The 22481-nt window shown below is 41.6% G+C and overlaps 1 protein-coding gene across 1 annotated transcript in view; it reads right to left on the bottom strand.

Moving 5' to 3' along the window:
• Nucleotides 1-22481, bottom strand: part of LOC138505005 (embryonic protein UVS.2-like) — an 867764-nt gene that overhangs the window by 103205 nt on the left and 742078 nt on the right. The window contains exon 9 of the mRNA XM_069625363.1: nt 1988-2106. Within this exon, the coding sequence (XP_069481464.1) occupies nt 1988-2106 (119 nt within the window). The remainder of the gene's footprint in view (nt 1-1987; nt 2107-22481) is intronic.

The raw sequence follows: 22481 nt of genomic DNA, 5'->3' as shown, positions 1-22481 counted from the left end.
AATGCAATATTCATAAGCTTGCCATGTTGAACAGTGAAATGATAACTGTTTTCTTATTAGAGTTTTGGCTAATGTGAAACAGGTGATAAGTAGGTAATGAAAACCACTTACTACATAATGGCATTATTATAGACAAAACACAAAGAGACAACGGGCCTCATTACACGTAGTGCGGTAAGGGTTTACTGGTACCGGTAAGGGCACTGGTACCGGTAAACCCTTACTGCCTTACTACGAGGTCCCTTTGCGGGTTGGTACTTTAACGCCTGCTGTTTAGCAGGCGTTGAAAACTAACCTGCAAAGGGACCAGGGTGCTAATTACGGTACCGCAATTTGCGGCACCGTAATTAGTGCCTTCCCCATTCCCATAGAGCCCTATGGGGCAAAAATGGGAATGGGGAAGGGCAATGGGGGAAGGGGGAATTACCACCCCGCCAACCTTGGAATAGGGCGGTAATTCCCCTTTCCTCCAAGGCGGTGCCGGTATTTTACCGGCATGGACCAAAGTGCTAATTCCACCCAATTTTACATCTTTTCTTATTCTATAAATTACTTCAATATATTGTTTATTCACAGGTTTCTGATTCTGTGAATCTCAGATCACGACTTCCTCCTTCTCATTCCAGTTTTCGCTCATGTCACAATACTGAAACTGATTTTCTGACTGTCTCTGACTCTCTTCTATCTTCCTACTATCCTAAATTGTCTCATCTTCTGGTCTTTCTCGACCAGTTGGCTGCTTTTGATACAGTCAAACGCTTGATTTTTCTCTCTTGTCTCCATTGTCCTGGCTTTCTTGATTCTGTTTTTGACTGGTGCCGCTCTTACCTCTTTTTCAGCTTCTTGGGTCAGTTGTTTGTCTTCCAGCTACTCCAATGGTGTGCCCGAAGGGTATGTTATTTGCCCACTTCTCTTCTCCCTCTATACCACTCCTCTAGCCTATGTTATCTCTTCCTTTGGCTTTTCTTACCATCTGTATGCTGACAACTCCCAGATCCATCATTACTTTTCTTCCTTTTCTGATTTTATCCCCTCCATAATCCTGGATGTCTAACCATTACTTACAACTTAATCCATATAAGAGTTAGGTTATTTTCTTTTCTGCACCTACAATCCTCCTCTCGTCCCCCTATATCTATCTCATTTCACCCTTCCGCCATTTCTATTTTTCCTTCTGCTCATAATCTGGGTGTCATCTTCAACTCCTCTCTTCCTGTTTCTTCTCATATTTCGACTATTTCTCACTCCTGTCATTTTCAACTCTTTAACATGCGCAAGGCTCATTGTTTTCCTAATTTTAAGGCTTCTAAACTTCTTATTTCTTCTTTAGTTTGTGCTTGTCTCTTCTATTGTTCTAGTCTTCTTCTTGGTCTTCCTGCCTATCAACTTGATCCTCTCCCCTCAATCTGTCACTCTTCAGCTTCAGTTTTATGTGGTCTATCCCCTCGCGATTCTATTTCTCTTGCCTTACACTCACTATGCGGGCTATCCTTTAAATCCTTTTTGCTCTTCATTTTTCTTTGTATTATCTTTAATTGCCTTCATGTCTTAGCACTGATTAATCTTTCCTCAATGATTTTGTTCTATTCACTTTCTCATTCTTTCCATGCCATGTCTCTTTTTCATGTATCTGTTCACCATCCTTCTTGCACCTCCTCTCATTTTCATTCCTTTTCTTTACTCGCCTTTATGCACTGGAATGTTAATTTCTGCCTGCATACATCAAAGCTGCTATGTTTATTCAGATTTAATTAAACATGACATAGTGAAAAATAAAAAAACACAAAGATGCAATGAAATGCATTCTTTTAAATGTAAAACCTAAAGTCAGATATTGGAAACGTGTTTGCAATAGCATGCAGGCATTTGAATGAGAAGTGTTTTGCAAAAGAGGAGAAGGGATTTGAGAGTAAGTTAGAATCACAGCAAATCACATGTGCTCTTGAGTAGATACATATTTATTCTACATTAGCATTCCATTTCTTACCGTAACTCCTATCGGTGCAATAATAGTCCATACACAGTAACTTAAAGGGAAGTATGAATAGGGGTAGTTTTCTGATGTCACAGTGCCACTCCTGTCAGTAAAAGTGCCTCCACATTTCACTTGGAAAGAAGGAAAATACAGATTAAGGGACAATTAATAAAAATAGTAACTTGTTTTCTATATGGCACATTCATCAAAGCACTTGACACACAGCAACTTTATAAACAATTAGTATTTCTTAACCAAAATTGCCACATATTAAATCAACATCAGAAAGGTGAAAGTCATCCTTGGTTGGATTCAAACCAGCCAAACGATTGTCTCACAAATATCTCAGCAGGACATGCTTCATTTTCTGCGCTTTCCTGTCAAATTATTCACAACAAAGTCAGCATTACTAAGCATTATATATATATATATATGTATCTTAAGACTGTTTTTTCTTAACAGTCCGAGTGAGAGGTACACCCCCGTTGTTTGAAAATCACCAGGAAATCAGTTTCTTTTTTGGAAAAAATGTCCTCTTTATTATGCAGACCATGCACAGCACATGACTGTCAATAAAAACCACCTCACATGTGGTGCTCCATAATGTATGGCTCCAATCGACGCATTTCGCGGTTACCTCACTGCTTGTTCACAACAAGTGATCCACACAATCAACACTGTTTAAAAACACCCCATGTGACAGGAGGTTTGCCATAGAAAGAAGACTGAGTGGCCCAGAACTTTCGGATCGGCCATCTTAGAATGGGTTCAACAATTCAGTATTTGTACATGTTACATTTTCATTTAGAAGCCCACTTTAAATTTAAAACAATTAGTTAATAATATTCTTGCCATTTAAAATCAGTCAGCATAAAAACATAGAAAACAGTAAAAAGTGCAGCGTGCAATCAGTTCCTTAAAGTGCATAGTGCATTTCCCAACTTTATGTGTTTGGGTAGGCTTATTCCCTGTGCAAATCTTGCAAAGTTAAAGTGCAAATATTATACTTAAGGTGCGTTGTGAGTCTGTTTCTGTGTTTAAAGTGCTTAGTGCAACTGCGCTACTTGTAGTTATATGTAGCACATTACTTGGTATAATTGTAGTGGGTTTTGGGAGATGTTACTAATTTATCCCCGTTCTTAACATCTAAGTGTTACAGATGACATGTACTCACAAGTGTGAGTACCCCATATCATAGTCTAGGCAGATACCAATCTTTTTACATTTTGCCATGAAAAACCGTCTTATGGTTTAAACTGGAAAACGGGGGCATCATATAGTGTCATTTTGAATTTCTAGTATGAGTTGGCAAGACGAAATGTCTATATTTTTAGTGAACTTTAGTTAGAATTCAACATTTTGAACTCTTTTAAAATTATTGTTAATACAATTAAGATTCATTTTTAGGCTTGTGCCACAACCTATATTAATTCATACTAATATTCAAAGTATTGATGCCACATGAACAGTGTGTCTTAAAAACCAGATCATTTCTCCACTGTCAATATCAGAGTGTACCGGTTCCTATTCCTGAAATTGTATTGCTGGCGCCACCCTTCCTTGTCTTCAAAAATCCTGACACAGATTTCATCACTAAAAGATTTAAGAATCACCCTAAGTGCATAAAATCGAGAAAGGAAGGTTCCCATATTGGGCCTTCATGTCGCACAACTGCCTTATCTCCCAATACATTGTTTTGAAGAAAAGAGACAATGAGATAAGAGAGAAGAGGAAGAAACATAGAACGGAAGGAGAGACACATCTAGGAAGGAGAATAAGGAATAGAATAAAGTAGGATAGAAAAAATAGAATAGGCATAGTGTCAGATGCTTGGGCATCAATATTCTCCATTAAGGTACAAAATTATGGTGAGAGATTAACAAGTCAAAGGAACACAATACTAGTCTAAAAACGATTATTACAGATTGACCTAATTATAAAATCATCATTGTCCCAGAAATGTGTACATTTCCTCATCCATATTATGGCCAATTGGATGTTTGGTTTCAAAGTCTAATATGCAACATGTCTCTTTCTTACGGAGTGTTTTGTCACGTCGCCTCCTCTTGGTTCTTTATCAATTTTGTGGATACCAAAGAAGTAGAAGCTCTGCATATTGTTAGCATGATGGTCTTTGAAATGTTTGGCCATTGGGTAGTTGGGGTGCTGATGTTGGATAGCCCTTACGTGTTGCTGAATCCGTATCTTCCGCTTGCATTTGGTGCTGCCTATATACCATTTCTTGCAAGTACATCCCAATACATATACCACGTATTCTGTTTCACACGTAATAGCATCCATTACCTCAATTGTGTTCCCCAAAATCGGATGTTCATAGGTTGCAGTTTCTAGCATATTTGCAAATATTGCATTTTGTGCATTTATAGAAACCCAATCTTTGTGATGTAAGCCATGTTCCCTTTGTCAATGTAGCATCATTTTTCATGAAGCTTTGCACCAAGGTGTCCTTCAAAGAGCAGTTACGTCTCAGGCTTATTTCTGGGTACAATTTCAGATTACTTGCAAGGTCTTTATCTGCTAAAAGGATCTTCCAATGTATTTGAAGAATGCGTTTGATTTCCTGTGTTTCATTATCAAACGTCAAAATTAATCTTGTTGTGTCTTTATCTTTTTCCATTCTGGCTATTGTTTTGGGACCTGTGAGGAGGTTCGATCTTTCCTGCTTTCTAGCTTTAATATAAGCTTTCTCAATCACCTTTTTGGGATAACACTGATCAGAAAACCCTTTTGCTGCAATTTTGCTTTCTAAATCATATGCCCTCAAAGTTGAGCTGTTCCGCCTGATCCTTATGAATTCACCATAAGGTATGCTCCAGATTAAAGTCTTTGAGTGGCCACTTGTTGCATGCAAAGGTGTGTTTGTTCCAGTCGGTTTTCTGTGCAGTTCTGTTGTTAACATATGATCCACAATTCTAATGTTCACATCTAAAAAGGTTAAAAAAGGTACAGCTGTGTGTCTCTGTGATTCTGAGATTGTGTTCATTTTCGTTAAGCAGCTTCACAAAATCAACCCATGCCTTCTCAGATCCCTTCCAAATTATAAAAAGATCATCAATGTATCTTAGCCAGAGTACAATGTTTTCAGTTAACATATGATTTTGATCAGACCAGACATCGGAAGCCTCCCATGCCCTCATTGTAAGATTCGCGTACGATGGGGCAAATGTTGTGCCCATCGCAGTGCCTTGCACCTGTCAGAAAAATTCTTTGTTAAAAATAAATTCATTATTCTTTAAAACCAAGTCAATCATCTCTAAAACCATTTGGGTATGTTCTAGATAGTTCAGTGACCTTGTCTTTAAAAATCTCTCACAAGCTTGTTAACCATGTTCATGCCCAATAGAAGTGTACAATGACACCACATCCATTGTCGCCATGATAGAGTCATGTTCCCATGGCACATTGTCAACATGTTTAAAAAAATCAGTGGTATCTTTCAGGTATGAGGGAAGGGAAGAGACAAAAGGAAAAAGCACCTCATCGATATATTTTGACATATTTTCCAAAACTGAACCTATTGAAGAAACTATCGGTCTCCCTGGTGGTTTACTTATGTCTTTATGTATTTTAGGGAGGAAATAGATCATAGGTATAACTGAATTGGTTATTGACAGAAACTTACAATTATCTTCACTGAGGATGCCTTTGCTCTCCCAAACTCTGAGGAAATCATTCAGCTTATCTTCCAGCTCTTTAATGGGATTGTTCCCAATTCTTTCATAACATTTTCTGTCATTGAGGTGTTTATATGCCCCCTTGATATAATCTTCTTTATTCATAAGGACAACATTACGTCCTTTCTCAGAGGGCTTGATGACACAATTGGTGAGTGTTTGTAGTTCGTTTAAGGCCTTCCTCTCGTTTTATGTCAAATTATCTTTAATTTTTGGTTTCTTGCCCCTTCGATAGTGTTTCAAGTCTTCAATCACAAGAGTTTGAAATGCTTCAATGTTGTTCCCTAGGTTTGCCATAGGGTTACATTTAGATTTTAATTTGAGCTTACTCTTGGTGGTCCTGTCTGTCCTTATATCAAAGTCTTCAAGGTCTATCATATTATGTAATTGGTTAATAAATACCTTAAACACTTTCACAAATTCAATTAACATAACATATCATATAACAAATTTCAATATAACAATCTTACAAAATCAATTACAATTCTATAAAATCACAATTTCAATATTACAATCCTATACAATCTATTATAATCCTATAAAATCGCATTTCCTAGAGTTACAATCTTACTAAATCAATTACACTTTTGTACCTATATAATTGCTATCATCTTAATAAAAAATATCTTCTGACCATATTCCTTTTAATACATTTACAATATCAAATTCTAATTTCCATTTCCATAGAATTTCAATAAAATGTCCATAATACTTCCATAAAATGTCCTTAAAAATTATCTTGCCCAAATGATTCTCTGCAACTTTCCATCATTAGTTTGAGGTTGCCTACTAATTCAACATCATTCCTAATTGAATCATACAAATACATTACACCAGTTAAAGTGCAATACAATTTGATTAATACTTATACAGCCCTAAAACATTGCATTAGGCAATTCATTAGTTAGGCAAGAGACAAAGCCTACCCTTTACTGCATCAATTCCTGCGCCATACCTCTATCCTCATTCAAACTGAACCTATATTTCCTTCTTTTCTCATTGGCAACCTTGGATCCTCTAATTCTTATCCTCTCAATTACTCCCAGCTAGTTTTTCCCATTAACATAAGATGTTTTCCAAATGTAATACGCAGCCCCTATATAAATCAAGCACTCTGCCATTTAGATATTTGACTAGAACTGGTTTGACTTGATCATCCTAATGTCATATACCAGGTCCTTGTAACCTTTATAATACAATTCCGACAATTTTTCACAATCGGTCAATAGATGTCTTATTGTCTCAACCTCCCTTTGACAGAGCCTACACATTCTTTCATCTCTGGGTACACCAATCCACCCACCAACATATTCATAACAAGGTAAGATATTAAATCTCAACAGTCTTATGAATCTTGAGAAATTCCTATTACAAGTCTTCCATAAACAGCTGCAAGGCTTAGAGGGAACCATCCTTGTAATCTATATGTTTCTGCACCGTCTCTTTTTACCTAACAGCTCCACGTCCCACTGTATTGCTTTCTTTTTCAAAATGTTATACAAGCAGTTCACATGCGCGGTTTCCTTCGGTAAGTAAATATTAATTTCTTTAAAAAAGGTGAGGGAGGTATCTGACAAATCCTTCATAGCTGCATTCATGTTCTCCCTCTCAACCATACATTTACCAATTACGTTCATCAAGTTGTCTTCTGTATTACCCTCCAAAGTGATTTTAATATACAGTTTACGACATCTAATTTTCCAGAGAGTAGATAAGGAGGTAAGCCCCAATTTGCATCTTATTGCCTCTAGAGGGGTTGATTAAGCTAACCTCATTGCTGGTCTCCACAATTTCCCCTCAATTTTACCCAGGTCCTCTGTGAATCTAGATGCCACTGATTTAAGCGCATATAGGGTACAAGGAACTATACAGCTCTTATAAATCTCCAGCAAACCCTCCACATAGTATGCACCCTTGGTTGCCATTTTTGCTGTAACATTTCCAATTTTTGAGTACCTTATTTTCAATAATTTCCTGAAAGTGATTTCGAGGAGGGTTATTCCTTACTGACATACCCAAATATGGGTATATTTCTACCACCTCGTTCGCTTGAGTCTCAATTTTCCACCTAAATTTACTATTTTCTTTCTTTCTTCTATTTCTCCCAAAAATCCTAGTTTTAGTTTTCTCCACATTGATGCTAAGGTTGTTCTCTTTAGCATACTGTTGTAACTCGTTTAACGTCCTCTGTAGACCAATAGGAGTTTAATCCATCAGGACAGTCTCGTCCGCATATGGCATCCAACTAATTAGAAACTCTCCAACCCTGGGTGGGTATTTTTAATATTTTTAAACTTCTCTCCCATGTCTGCAACATACCAATTATATAAAACAGGTGAAGTTACACAGCCCTGCTTTCGGCCCATATTTGTTGTGATATGCTATGACATATTAGTCCCTTTATTCAATCAGATGGTAACATTTGTCTCGCTATACATTTCTCTTAAAAGATGTAATACTAGTGGGCAGATCTTCCAATTCATTAATTTATACCACAATTTATCTCTGATTACACAGTCAAATACTCTTGTAAAATCAATAAAAAATACATATAAATTAGTTGTCTTATTTTTCCATGTATCTGCAACGATATCATTTAGCGCTAACATGTTGTCCAGAGTATTAAATCCTGGTCTAAAGCCTGTTTGTTGAGGGGATAATAGTTTATTCTCCTTGCTCCATTGATTGATAATTTGGAGCAATAAAGAACAGAAGACTTTACAACTTGAATCCGCCATAGCCAGTAACTGATAGTTCTTTGGCAAGAACTATTACATTTTTTGTGTATTGGTATAAATATGGTCTTGCGCCAACTATCTGGGATTTTACAATTTTTCCATATCCATGTATACAATTCTAACAGGATCACTGCCAACTTTTCAGGATTACGCTTAATAACTATGATTTCTAATCTATCTGGCCCAGGGGCTCAAGAAGTCTTCATCTTTTTTATAATATTCAAAATATCATGTATGCCAAAGGGGAATACCATATCGGCACCTTCCTAACTAATCTCCATTATATCTTTATACATATTTTCTACAAAATAGAGTGCAGATATATATGCCAACCATACTTCTATAGGTACTATATTTACATCAGCATTCTCTTCCTCTATTAAGTATTGCCTGTATAAATACCAAAATGTTTTCCAATTATGAGTTTGGCATAAAGTCAGAATCATTTAACAATTGGCATTATAGATGTTACTCTTTGAGCCCTAAGCCAGTTCTTAAATTTCGTAGACTAGTGATTCTTTGTTTTTTTCACAGATTCTTTCATATGCTTATCTTTCTTAAGTATATTTATTTGAGCCTTAATCCCTTTTTTCATACCATTTATCTGGCCATCGTATATATTCTTATGCTTTTTCCCTGTCCTTTGAATGAGGGTAATTCTACTATTAGTTGTCTGTATCATCCCCAGTAAATCCCTGATCACCTGCCACCTGCAAACCATTCTAGGCTATCTCTTGTCCCTCTATTGTTAGTATGTTGAACATCTGATCAAATTTAACTAAATGTGTTTCTGTTCAACACATTCAATTTCCCCTGCTATTACATTTGATATTCAGACTTTCCCCTATTCTACTTCTTATCAGTTGCAGCCTATGAAATCTACATTTTAATATTTTATGATCGCTAAGGGGGGGTCAGTATATGTTCAAATCCTTTTAGTTTAATTGACAGCCGCCTATTTACAAACATGTAATCTAGTCGGTAGCTCACCTTACCATTGGTCCACGTCGGATAATTTCCACCCATGTCACCTGGTTCTAAGAAAGTTAAACCCCAACTCTACAACATATTCAACCAAACTATCCCATCAGTAATCCGGGAAAAATGATTTTGTTCAATTCCAATTTTTCCCAACGCTACTGTGGGAGTAATCTCATAATCCCCACGCCATTCATACCATTCTTCAATTTTTACCATGGCCACGTCACAGTAGGCATTAAAATCCCCTACTACCATGACATTAGCTTTAGGAGATTGCATTAACCATCCATCTATCATATCCATTATGATCTTCCCCACCTCCTCTAAATTACTCCCCCCTGGTAGGGAGTAAACATTTATCATCTATCATTTATCGAATTTTCCTATAATAACAAACGTAACAAAATATGACAATCCACATTTTCCATCCTCTCTGATAGTTAAGGGGCTTTTTGCTCCAATACAGAGCCCACCCATTGATCGTTCCTTGTCGCCAACTATGGCAGATTTCATCAAAATATTATAACCATCCAAGATTATAGTGCACTGAGCCCACGTCTCTTTCAGGACAAAAGTATCAATACTTTTCAATGAGGATGTGCCATCCTTATGTAAAAAGGATTGGAAGCCTCTATTATTCCAAGAGATGACAACAGTGTCCAGTTCCACCTCCTTATCTCAACATTCTGTCAAATAATCTGGGATCCATTTCTGGATTTTCTTTTGACTCTGAAACCCCAAGTCCATTTGTTCTCTTTGTCTCAACGTATTACTTCTTTTCTCACTAACATTCCCAATATTACTATGCACAATTATTTCAAAATCTTTGTTCCATAACTCAATGGAATATTCTTTTAATAGTTCCACAATCACTGCTGTTCCAAATTGGGTCCGTGCAGAGTCCTTCCTGTCCTTCATTAACACAGTGTTTACCATGCTGAAAGTGAAAGGGTTAAACAAATCGGGCTTGGAGGAGGGGCTGCCATTTCATAAGGGCTTTTTCCTACGGAGAGCGCTGAGTCCGTGCAGAGTCCTTCCTGTCCTTCATGCCCCGGCGTGCCTCAGCAGACGTTAGTGGGCATTTGCAGGCTTCCTGGGTCGAGCCGAGCAGAGGAGGTGGATCCCATTTAACATGTGTGAAGTGCACGCCACCTGAACCTCCTGAGGAAAAGTGACTCATTTGGTTTTACGGGTCCCACGGGAGCTGTTTCTAGTTTGGCGAGCAAGCAAGGAGCACTTCTAATTGTATCAGGCACAGCCAACAGATCCGTTGTACTGCAATCGGGCTCATATTAACTCATTACCAAGAACAAGAGGGTGGAGGGGAGAGTCGGACTCATGCAGCTTCTTAAGCTGATTGGCGTTCCCCACCCTCTGCATTGCATATATACTTCCATGTTGAGGTGTATGGCGTGTGCCTTGAGAGCTGGTTCTCTCATTTGAGGATGCATTGGTTCATTGGCTCATTGGAAACTCTGCTTTTTTTCCAATAGAAGTGACGGTGACTGTGGGCTTGCTAACATTGACATTTAAAGCCTGTTACTTTTTCTTTCATCACCAGTGGGGGGAGCGAAGTGGTCTTTCTCCTGCTATTTGAGAAAGGTGTTTGGGGGTTGCAAGCTTAATCTCCCACCCTCACCTTTTTTAATCTTTTTTACTTTTGCTGCATAGTTTTTGGGCACAGGCTATGGGCATATGAATTATTGTGTTTTTGCACCATTAGCATATTTTGCACATTTAATATTTTTAAGACCATTGTTTATTGTTTTTAGCAATTGGTTTTATGCATTGCCTGCTATAGGGCTTCATAGTAGCCCTGTAGGCATTGTTTGTGAATTGCTAACCACTGAATGGTGAGGAAAGCTTTATTTATAGATTTTACAGATCCTCTTTTAGTTCCACTGTTTCACCTTTTACTGATTATCAGTTTTCATTTTTATTCAATAGGTTGATCACTATTTTTTAGCTAAACCCTGTACACCATAATTTGAATTAGGGAAAAAGAAAAGCTGGGGCTGAAGGGAGAGCAGGGGGAGCTGGGGGCCTTGGGAGGGGGGCAAAAAATTTAAAAATGCAAAACTGTTAAAGCTGGAAAAACGCCTGTAACCATCTCTTCTCCTGAAGATCCCTCAACTCCTATATGGATGCAATGGCCAACAAAATTGTAAGTTGCACAAATGCAGCAGAGCGAGCCTCTAGAGGGCAATTGTCAAGGAAATAATGGGGCAATAGAACTTGAACTCTTGCACTCTGAGAAGAGGCCGGGGTGGAGAAGGGGAGGGGGGTCACAGAGGGGTCGGGGGCAGCTCGGGAGTAAGACCAGGATTTAACCCCCGTGGGCATCTCGAGGGCGAGTAGTCCAACACTAGACGATAACAATTGTCTGACCCGGGACTCCTTGTTAGTATGTAAGGGAGATAAGGTGTATTTGTAAGCACTTCTTGACGACAAATTAAAACCTCTCCAGTTGATATTGAACTCCCTACGTGGATTGAAGGAGGGGATCTTAAACACGTTAGTAATTATGGATGATTCCATAAGGGCAATTTCATTGAAGCTTTGTGATCTGGCAAAAGGAGGGTTGGACGGGGTGGTCGACGCCGGGTCTTGTACTATGTGCAAGTTAAATAAGGGAGGTTGCCCTTTGAGTTGTGACAGGGCTGTGGAAAAGCAAGTTCAGCAGCAAATACCTGTGGCTGTTACAGTGGATGTGGTAGAAGGGCCGACACCCAAAAAGGTGGGGAAGGGGTCTAACTATAGCGTAGAGATGGATGAAGCCGTGGAATCGATAGTACCCCCACAAGGGACAGGGGATCAGACAATTCTAGACCTTCCTCCCGAGGCGGTTCCCTATGTAGGGATCATCCCTGGCCCGCCTGGACTACCAAAGGGCAGGCATGAAACAACTCTCTCCCTAATCAATAAGGCATCGCATTGGTTTAACTCTAACCTGATGGGGCCCAAGATAGATCCCGCCATTATCTGTATGGCTAGAAGAGTGGCTGGGTAGAGAATAGGCCCAAAAACCTGTCAGGTGATTGTGTAGTGGTAAACTTTTTGGATGCAACTATGGCTAACTACTTATTAAACTCCAACCTAGCATCAGGTCTTAAGCCAAATGGAAGTGAATTATTTAGTAAGCTTCTTCCCCTGGACTATTTTTATGTAAAGGTAGGGAGGCAGGGGATGTGGAGTCAGTCCTATGGGAGCAGAGCAGGGGGGTGGGGGGAGTTAAAGGGAAAGGAAACTCCTCTGTCCACCCGGAACCAGACTGCCAGATAGTGGGTGGCTAGAGTAGGATCCCAGCAAAGAGAGAGTATACTGCTGAAAAGGCAAGGGACCCCACCAGTGCTCTCAAACTGGCCAATCAATTTGAGATCCTGACTTCGTGCGAGGATCTGGATTGACAGATGATTGCACCTGGGGGTTTCCAGGCCTCGGTAAGTAGGGTGGGAGAGCAACAGCTTGTCCCTACTCGAACCGGCGGTGCGCTGGTTAGCAAACCGGGTGAGTTCCGTTTGCTTTCATGGAACATTGCAGGATCATTAGGAAAGTTGAGAACTGGGTCCGTTGTCAAATTACTTCAAGCTAATGAAGTGGTATTGCTACAGAGAACATTGGAGATGGACACCCCATACCTAGATGGCTTTGTCTCCTTTGGAAACTTTGCAAGAAAAAGCCAAGGGGTAGATGCTATGGGGGTTTGTGTATCCTGATTAAGTCCTCCTTAGACTGTACGATTAAGGTGATTGACACAGGGATGGATTTCCTGCAGGTGGTCTCCTTGTCCACAGTAACGGGGGATTCGATCTGCATCATTAATATTTATAATAGCCCGCACATTTCAGAGGTGGACAGATTAACCAAATTGAAGGGGTTCATTGAGGACCTACTGACTAAGGGCAGGCAAAAAAATGAACTCTTGATCTGGGGAGGCGATTTCAATATTAAAATGGGAATGGGTGTGGTTAAAGATGCATTAGATCCCCTGGAGGATTTGTTAGTGAATATCCCAGCTCCATGTATGAGGGATGAGAGAGTGTGCTCCAAGGGATTGCAGATGTGCTCCTGGTTACTGAATGGGGTTTGCGCACAGTTAATGGTCACCTAGCTCCGGATATTCCGGACAAGGTGAACTTTAACAACCATATGGGCTCCTCAACAATCGACTATTTTTGTATCTCTGTTGGCCTATGGGGGCGTACTACAAGCTTTGAGGTGATCCCCGATGTGAATAGCGATCATCACTCTATACGTTTGTCCCTGGTGGGTCTGTTGGGGGCAGGGCTTTCACAGGACATGGTACCCTGCCCTATAAACGGAGTGACCATCCGATCCAGAAGAATTAAATGGGGGACCATCGTAGAGGAGGAATTGCATTACAAAGCAATTAAGGAAAATTAACCCCTCTTGGTGGATATTTTGGGGGATACTCTACCTGAGAAGCTAATTGTAGATACATTTGTGGAATTAGAGGGGGCTCTTACCATCAAATTTACGAAAGCAATCAAGGCCAAGGGGAGAACATTGCAGAGGGGTTGGTTTGATGAGGCTTGTAAAAGGGCAAAGAGAGCACTATCGTTGACCCTTAAGGATCCAGCATCCAGCAGAAGAGCGTTAACTCAGGCGAGAGCCCATTATCATAGTGAGCTTAAGAGAAGGAAAAAGGAAATTGAAGGGGTGGTCTGGGAAGGTTTTCTGGATGCTGCTAAAAGAGTGGACCAGAAGGCATTTTCGGAGTTTGTGAAGGGTGGTCCCACTGGGTGTGTAACACCTATGGGTAGTGGGACCCATGTCGTGGAAGGGGAATGGATAAAGTATTTGGGAGCCTGTTTGGGGCTGCTACCACTGAGGGGTATCGAATTGTAGCTGTATCTTCTTTAGAATTTGAAGTGGAAGAGGTCAAGAATGTCATTCACTAACAAGCCCACAATCGGGCTCTGGGCCCAGATATGATCCCCTCAGATATGTTTCACGACTCCCTGGCCTTCTGGGCACCACTCCTTATGATTGTGTTTAATGCATGTATGAAATCTGGAAATGATCCCCCCTCATGGAAAAGGGCCATCATTTTCCCCATTTTTAACCCCTTAAGTGCCAAGGGCAAGGTATCTCGTTCTTGACATTAGGTACGTAGTGCCAAGGACGAGATAGCTCATCCTTTTTGACACCTTGTTTTGTGTGATCCCTGCAAAGCAGGGATCACACAAAACAGTAATCCAACCCCCGGGCTATGTGAGGGGAGGTCCCCCCTCACTGCCAGGGGGCTGGATTACCTTCAGTTTCATGTCCGTGAAAGTGAAAGTAATTTTCACCACAGCAGCCATTTCGAAAATTAGCGCACGCACATTAGAAAAACGTAGACATTTGTAGGAGGCCCAGGGAGGCCTGAATGAGGTGCCCCCACCACCCATTTGGGGTGAGGGGGGAGAGGGCCGCCAAAAATGGTGGGACAGGCCCCCCAGTGGGTGGGGCAGTAAGGTTTGGGCACCCCGGGGCCAGACTGGCACATCAATGTGCCTCTCTGCACCAAGGGGAGTTGGGTTACCGAAGGAAAAAAGTGAAAATGGTGGAACGCTTCTTAGGGGGGGCTGTGGGGCACCCCAAAGGGTCAGGGAATTTTCTAATTGGATGGAGCGTTGACCCCCTCCCCCCACCTGCAATATAGTGTGTGCCATGTCATGCAGCCCTCCCTGGGACCAGATATCTGCTCCTAGGAACGGACGCCTGAGCTCAGGCCAGGGAGGAGTGCAGGACAGCCCCCCCTTATCTGCCCCTGGGGAGAGTGACATGAGATGGGCCGCCCCTCCAATTGGGTTGGGGGTGGAGAGGTGCACCCCCCTTCACATTAGAAAATTCCACAGCGGTGTAGGGGGCCCCTTTTCCCCCACTAAAGGGCAGCCTGCCATTTTGAATTATTTTCTTTGTTTACTCTACCTACCTTGGCACACATGGGCACATTGGTGTGACAATATGGTGCCAGGGTGCCCAAACCTTACTGCCCCACCCACTGGGGGGCCTGTCCCACAATTTTTGGGAGCCCTCCCCCCCCACCCCAAATGGAGGGGGGTGTACCTCAAGCAGCCGTTTGTAGAAGGCCCAGGGAGGCCTGCATGAGGTGCCACTGCCACCCATTTGGGGTGACGGGGGAGAGGGCCCCCAAAAATGTTGGGACAGGCTGCCCAGTGGCTGGGGCAGTAAGGTTTTGGTACCCTGGCACCAGATTGGCACATCAATGTGCCTCTCTGCACCAAGGGGAGTTGGGTTACCAAAGGAAAAAAGTGAAAATGGTGGAACGCTTCTTAGGGGGGCTGTGGGGCACCCCAAAGGGTCAGGGAATTTTCTAATGGGATGGGGCGTTGACCCCCTCCCCCCACCCGCAATGGAGTGGGTGCCATGTCATGCAGCCCTCCCTGGGACCAGATATCTGCTCCTAGGAACGGACGCCTGAGCCCAGGGAGGAGTGCAGGACAGCGCCCCCCCCTTACCTGCCCCTGGGGAGGGTGACATGAAATGGGCTGCCCCTCCAATTGGGGTGGGGGTGGAGAGGTGCACCCCCTTCACATTAGAAAATTCGACAGCCCCTCTTCCCCCACTAAATGGCAACCTGCCAATTTGAATTATTTTCTTTGTGTACTATACCTGCCTTGGCGCAGATGGGCACATTGGTGTGCCAATCTGGCGCCAGGGTGCCCAAACCTTACTGCCCCACCCACTGGGGGGCCTGTCCCACAATTATTGGGAGCCCTCTCCCCCAAACCCCAAATGGAGGGGGGTGTACCTGACGCAGCCGTTTGTAGGAGGCCCAGGGGGGCCTGCATGAGGTGCCACCGCCACCCATTTGGGGTGAGGGGGAAGAGGGCCCCCAAAAATGGTGGGGCAGGCCGCCCAGAGGCTAGGGCAGTAAGGGCTGGGCACCCCGCACCAGATTGGCACATCAATGTGCCACTCTCCACCAAGGGGAGTTGGGTTACCAAAGGAAAAAAAGTGGAAATGGTGGACCGCTTTTTAGGGGGGGCTGTGGGGCACCCCAAAAGGTCAGGGAATTTTCTAATGGGAATGGGCATTGACTCCCTCCCCGCCACCTGCAATGGAGTGGGTGCCATGTCATGCAGCCCTCCCTGGGCCCTGATAACTGCTCCTAGGAACGGACGCCTGAGTCTAGGGAGGAGTGCAGGACAGCCCCCCCTTATCTGCCCCTGGGGAGGGCTACATGAGATGAGCCGCCCCTCCAATTGGGACACCTGTGGGAACATGGGATGGTAGGCCATGTGTTGTTGGTGGAGTGTTTCGATGGGTGAGCCAACACCTGACGCCCATATCTGTATGGTGTGCACGTCTGCAGAAAGTGTGAAATTAACGTGTCAAAACAGACTTGGGGTTGCCTGTGTTTGAGGCTTTCCCCTTGGCCACCAGGTAGGTGCACCCACACATGTGAGGTACCGTTTCCATCAGGACACCTGTGGGAACGCAGGACGGTAGGCCATGTGTTGGTGGTGGTGTGCTGAGATGGGTGAGCTGAGTGAAATGTGCGGAAAATGTGTTTTTTCCCCCACATTTCAGACTTGCGGGTGTGCCTGAGTAATACATTCTGGGCTGATTTGTGCAAATCATACCTCTGTTAATTCCCACAGGTGTCCTCTTTTCGTAAATGCATGGGGTTCCCTGTTTTCCTTGGTGGCTTGGACACCCGAAAGCCCATATCTGTATGGTGTCCTGTCTGGAGAAAGTGTGAAATTCACATGTCAAAATAGACTTGGGCTTTCCCCTTGGCCCCCATGTTAGGGAGAATTCTCATTCTATGGCTAATTTCCCTTACCTATAGAGTCCCGCAGCAGCTTTGCTGGATTTGAAGGGTTTGTTTTTTTTCTCCTGCTAAGAGTGTGACTCTTTTTCCCACTCTTAGGCATATTTGCTTTGTGTGTTCGAGGCTATTTTTTTGTGTTTAATGTCTATGGGGTTTTTCTCACCTCCATAGGAACCATCTTTATCCACATGTGTTACACAGCACCCTCTGTGCAGTGACACAGGGGTGTCGTAGCGGCCCACAAACATAGACTCCATACCCTGGGACTGCCTACTGTCTCCCAGGGGGTGTGCAGTCATAATGTCGACATCAATAATGTCGACAGTCAAAATGTCGACAAATTAATGTCGAAAAGCTATAATGTCGACATACAAAAATGTCGACATAATATATTTTCGACATTAATTTTTCGACTCATAAATAAATACATATAAAATAAACAATTTAGACAGTAATTTACTTTCATCTTTATGTTTATTATGTATAGTTAATATTTAAATATATAGGTAATACCAACGTATTGTATTAAATAAATAAATAAACATAACAATGCTTCTTTTCAGATAAATAAATAATTAAATGCAATATCTTTTTATAATGCAGTTCAACATGTTATATACTAAACAACCATTAGATGGCGCTAGCGAGCTAAAAATGTATGTATACAATTATTAACTTATATTTGTTTTAACTTTCTACGTACGGTACGTAGTACAACGTAAACGTGAGCGCCATTTTTAAAGCTCACTATCGTCTCGTTTCTACCGCGGTCGCGTCCTCGTCCGTTCGTTCCTTGGATTGTTTTTTTTTTTTGGGTATTTCATCATTTTTTTCTTGGTTTTTCATCGGATGGACTGGGTCTTCTTGGATTCCATGGATTTTGCCGTAAGGATGTTGGATTTTGCGTTCCTGGATGTTTCCATTTTTTTCGGATACGGCTTTCCTGGTAGTCTTTTTTTCATGGAGCAGAGAGTTTACATGGAACAGAAGTATGGATCTCGGATCAACGTGGATTTTGGATACTTTACGTGGACTTTGGATACCTTTTTTTACTCGAGCTGTGGATTTTATCATGGAATTGGCACTTTTTCATGGTTAATGCAATCTTCCTTTGCACCTGGATTTATGGTTTTTTTTGGGGATTTTTCACCTTTTTGCAACACGGATTCCTGACGACCATCAACTGTAAGTGTTCTTTTTAACATTTCAAGTTAAATGCAATTGAATCTAAGTAAATGTCCTTGTTCTCTATTGTGAATGCCTGTACTAGTTGCACTAATTTATTATCATAGTCTCTGTATTTTTTTGCTTTCGGTGCTTGATTTGCCAAAGAAATTGTTTGTGAAATTCTAAATTCCTGGTGGTGTTCCTCTAATTTTAAGTCTCTTAAGAAATGCTATAAATTTGGATTAAGGGTGTTGAAATTTTTATTTATGCGGCTATGCCAGCCTTCCAACGCGTTATTTGTTCTTGGTTGTTTTTCCATGGTAGACTGGTAGCAGTTCCACAAATCAATTACGTATTTTGGTCTGCGTCTGTTGCCACTCCTAGTTAATTGCCCTATCCAGGTATTTTCGAAGTAGTCCAGTAAATTTGTTAATTCATCCTCATGATTTTTATAGTACAGACTTTCAATTAAATGTTCGTAATAAATAATAACATGATTTTCCGGTACAAAAGCCAATGCAAAAAGTTTCTTAACGTTAATCTGAAAGTAACTGTCCTCCGTATATTTTGATCCCAAACCTAATTTCTGTATTTTTCTCCAAACACTTTGTGTGAAATGAAAAAAACAGCCTTTTATTCTAGTTTCTTTGTACACGCTAGAAAAACCCTTGATTTGTGCTGTTTCATAATCCATGATTATTGTCTCTGGTTGTGAATCTGGTGTAGTTTCCTTAATTTTATTGTATATGATTTTGTATGCGTCCTCTGTTTTTTTTGGCATCAAAAAGTAAATAAGTGGTAAAATTTTGTCATTGATTGTTCCATGTACTGTATAAAATTGAAAAAACGGGTGAGGGCATACCTTAAAAGTGGCGTCACTCTGCCAATTTTTGCTTTGACTTAGATGTTGAAAGTTTTGTGCGGTAGCGAACACCAAGATTTTGTCATTGTTTACTCCAATTGAGCCACAGTAAAAATGTTCTCCTCGTGCTGTAACCTTAAAAATATCCGGAATAGTTATATTTTCAAAGGATGTAGGTGGAGGGGGTAGGTTCTCATTAGTATGTTTGGCGCGGTTAATAGTGCGCTGCATTAATTTTTCAGCTGGTAATTGCGCTGTTACATGCGTTGGTAATTGGCCACAAACTTCTCTGAGTACAGATCCACTAGTTTCCCCCTCATGTTCTATTGCTTTTCTTTTTAGTTCCGTTAATGTTTTCCTGATTATTATATTTGTCTTATCAGGCATATGATTGTGTTCAGCATTTCCCTTTACTTCTGTTCCCACTGTTACTGCGCGGGCTGTACATTTATTTTTCGCATATTCTGTGCAGCGCCAGTAAATTCTCTCTTTTCGCTGAAGCTCTTTATAGAATATGTATCCATTCCAAATCAACTGCTTTCCTCCCTTTTGGCTTTCTATAAATTCTACTTTGTTTTCCATTCTATCACCTGAAACGACACATAAAATTAATTTTTTTGTGGTATTTTATACTATTTGTGTTATTGTACACGTTATTTTTTATTATGGTAGTGCGTCTTACCTTTTCTCCTGTTATAAGAACGAAAGAAGTGTTATCAATTGCCCGAAGTAACCTCTCAAGAGATGTTCTGTCAGGTAATGACGGTTTTCCACAGCCGTTACTGGTTTCCTGCTATTAAAAACAAGGTGCTTTACTCAGGAATGTCATCTAGTGTGTTAACCATTTCGTAACCTATTTTTATCTAGTGTAACAGACAAGTGGGTGATTACGGACGAAGGGAAGGGGAGGGGGTGCTGAGATGGTTCGTGATGTAGGGTGAGGTTGGGGGGGCTGGGGGGGGGACCCCCCCAATAATTATGTTGGGTTATTGTCTATGATAATCGACCATTTTTTTTGTCGACATTTTTTTTTCGAAAAATTGACTTCCTCCATTCTATGTATAGGATGTCGACATTATTGTTTTCGACATTTTTTTTTCGACTTTTTTGCGTGTCAACATTTATTTTTCGACATTTTGACTATAAACCCTCCCAGGGCATGTAAAGTCCCCATTCACTTTACTAGTCAATCTCTGTGAACAAAACCAGTACAGCCCATCTTACTATGGAGGTACTGAAAAGGGTTAATAGTTTTTTCCCTTATGCTCATTTTCGAGAGGATACCCTACAGTCCCTCTCTCAAACGTTTCTGGCTGGTGGCAGTGGTTACTACCGGAAATATTCGACCGCAAATATTTCCCTACTCGATTTTCCCATTGTTCGAGGCAACCACATTTACTGACAGCCTCTAACATATCGCCGGTTTATTTTTATATTAACTGTACTCCGGTAGGTTTTATTTGCCAGAACTTTGATATAAATTCTTTCTCGTGTCTTTCTCTAAACTCCTAACCCAGGTCGGGAATCCTTTGTTCCTCGTTTTGGCGGGCTTCTGCCAAGAAGCCCTCATTTCGGTGCCACTGAGTCTGGGGTGGATCCATTGTGTGGGAGGGGTGTAGGACCTCTGGACAGGGTTGCCTTAGCAACCCATGTCGCACTCTGCCCTGATAGGCTGGAGGGTCTCCCGCCAAGATGACCACTCCACTGTGTGAGTGACAGCTACGCTGTATGAATAGGGATCGTTTTGCATAAAGGCAGGGTCCTGAGGACTGGGAGGGCAAGACGTCACCAGTGGAACTAAGAAACCGAAGAGGAGAGAAGCCAAAGACATCTGAATGACTGAACCACCGGTGAAGCCCTGCTGCAGCGCCTCATCACTTTTCTCCACATGACGAGAGAAGATCTTCATCTGCAAGAGCCTTCTTCCCTTGAGCTGGTGGTGCCAACCAGTTTGCCAATGGCCTTCCTGGACCTGCCTTGGTCGAATTGCCAGTACCCTGTACTCGGAGAAAGGATAGCCAGGGACCCGTCCACCCGGACCGCGATTTAAAGGAACATACCTTTTATTTCATTTGGCAGCACCGCGGCTTGTTTCATCCCTGGCTAGTGCAGTGACTCAAACCTTCCTCCACGACGAGAGCCTCTCTTCCTCTGCTGGATCTCCCAAACTGCAGGAACTACCAGGAACAATCGCCACCGCAGGAGCCCCTTCTTCATTTTAAGGTACTTTTTTCCGCCAGACCTCCCTTTCCGCGTGGTAGTGCTAAAGGTGTTTTAAATTTTTACCTACCTGTTGGGTTGGCCGCCCCTATCTTCTCACATTGTCTTCCACCTTCTGCATCCACCTTTTCGAATCGTTTAACAAAGACTTTACTGCAGCTACAAGAACATTTTACTCCGGGCCCTTTTTCCCTGTACCACTGACCCTGGCACAGGCCTATTGACTCTGGCTGAATTTGTTAGAACTGCCTTCTCTAGATTGCTTCTCAACTAGAACTGTGTTGGTGCACCTAATTCTTATAACCACCTTTTCCTTCCCACTTTTAAAATGTGTGAATTGCCATTTTGCTCGGTTTTCATTTAAGTATTATACATGCTAAAGTACTGCCTTGCCTAAACATGTCTACAAACAAATGCGAAGTGTTGCTAGGGTGTTTTAAGAATGTATTCCTGTATACATTTTGCTTTCAACTCCCTTGTGAGAAATTGCTAGAATGCCATTTGTGTTTGGTTTTCACTGTGCTGTTTTGTTCAGTTTTCACTCTTGCTCAAACTTGTCTACAATTTAACTAGGGAGTTGTGTATACTTTTCTTGACTTATTTTTAACTTGCTTTAATAACTGTGATTAATGTGTTAACTTAGAAGTGTGTAAAATAAATATATATATTCTTTTTAATACAAAGCTTTGGTCAGTGTTTCCTTGTGCCATAGTGTTATAGCCCTAATGTGTAAACCCTGAATACTGCTCATCTCCCTCTTGAGATAAGTCTGACTGCTTAGCCACAGCCACCAACTAAATCTTTGTGGTACAGACTGATACCAAAGGGGATTTATTGCTCATACCTGTAGTCTTAATCTTCTGTAGTGCTCCCTAAGGGAACTGCACAGGATTCTGCCTAACACTGGTGTATAGCGGTGAGGATAAGAGTATTGGATTTACATTTTTGTGTGCTGCTAGTACCTTGGACTAATTAACCACAAGGCTAACAATCACAAAAAGTTTATTTAAAACAAAGTCAAAGTATGGAAAGTTAC

This window comes from Ambystoma mexicanum, chromosome 11, assembly GCF_040938575.1.
Source record: "Ambystoma mexicanum isolate Mex_15411 chromosome 11, UKY_AmexF1_1, whole genome shotgun sequence".
Taxonomy (NCBI): Eukaryota; Metazoa; Chordata; class Amphibia; order Caudata; family Ambystomatidae; genus Ambystoma; species Ambystoma mexicanum.
The sequence above is the reverse complement of the archived record's forward strand: the minus strand, read 5'-3'. Positions and strand labels throughout refer to the sequence as shown.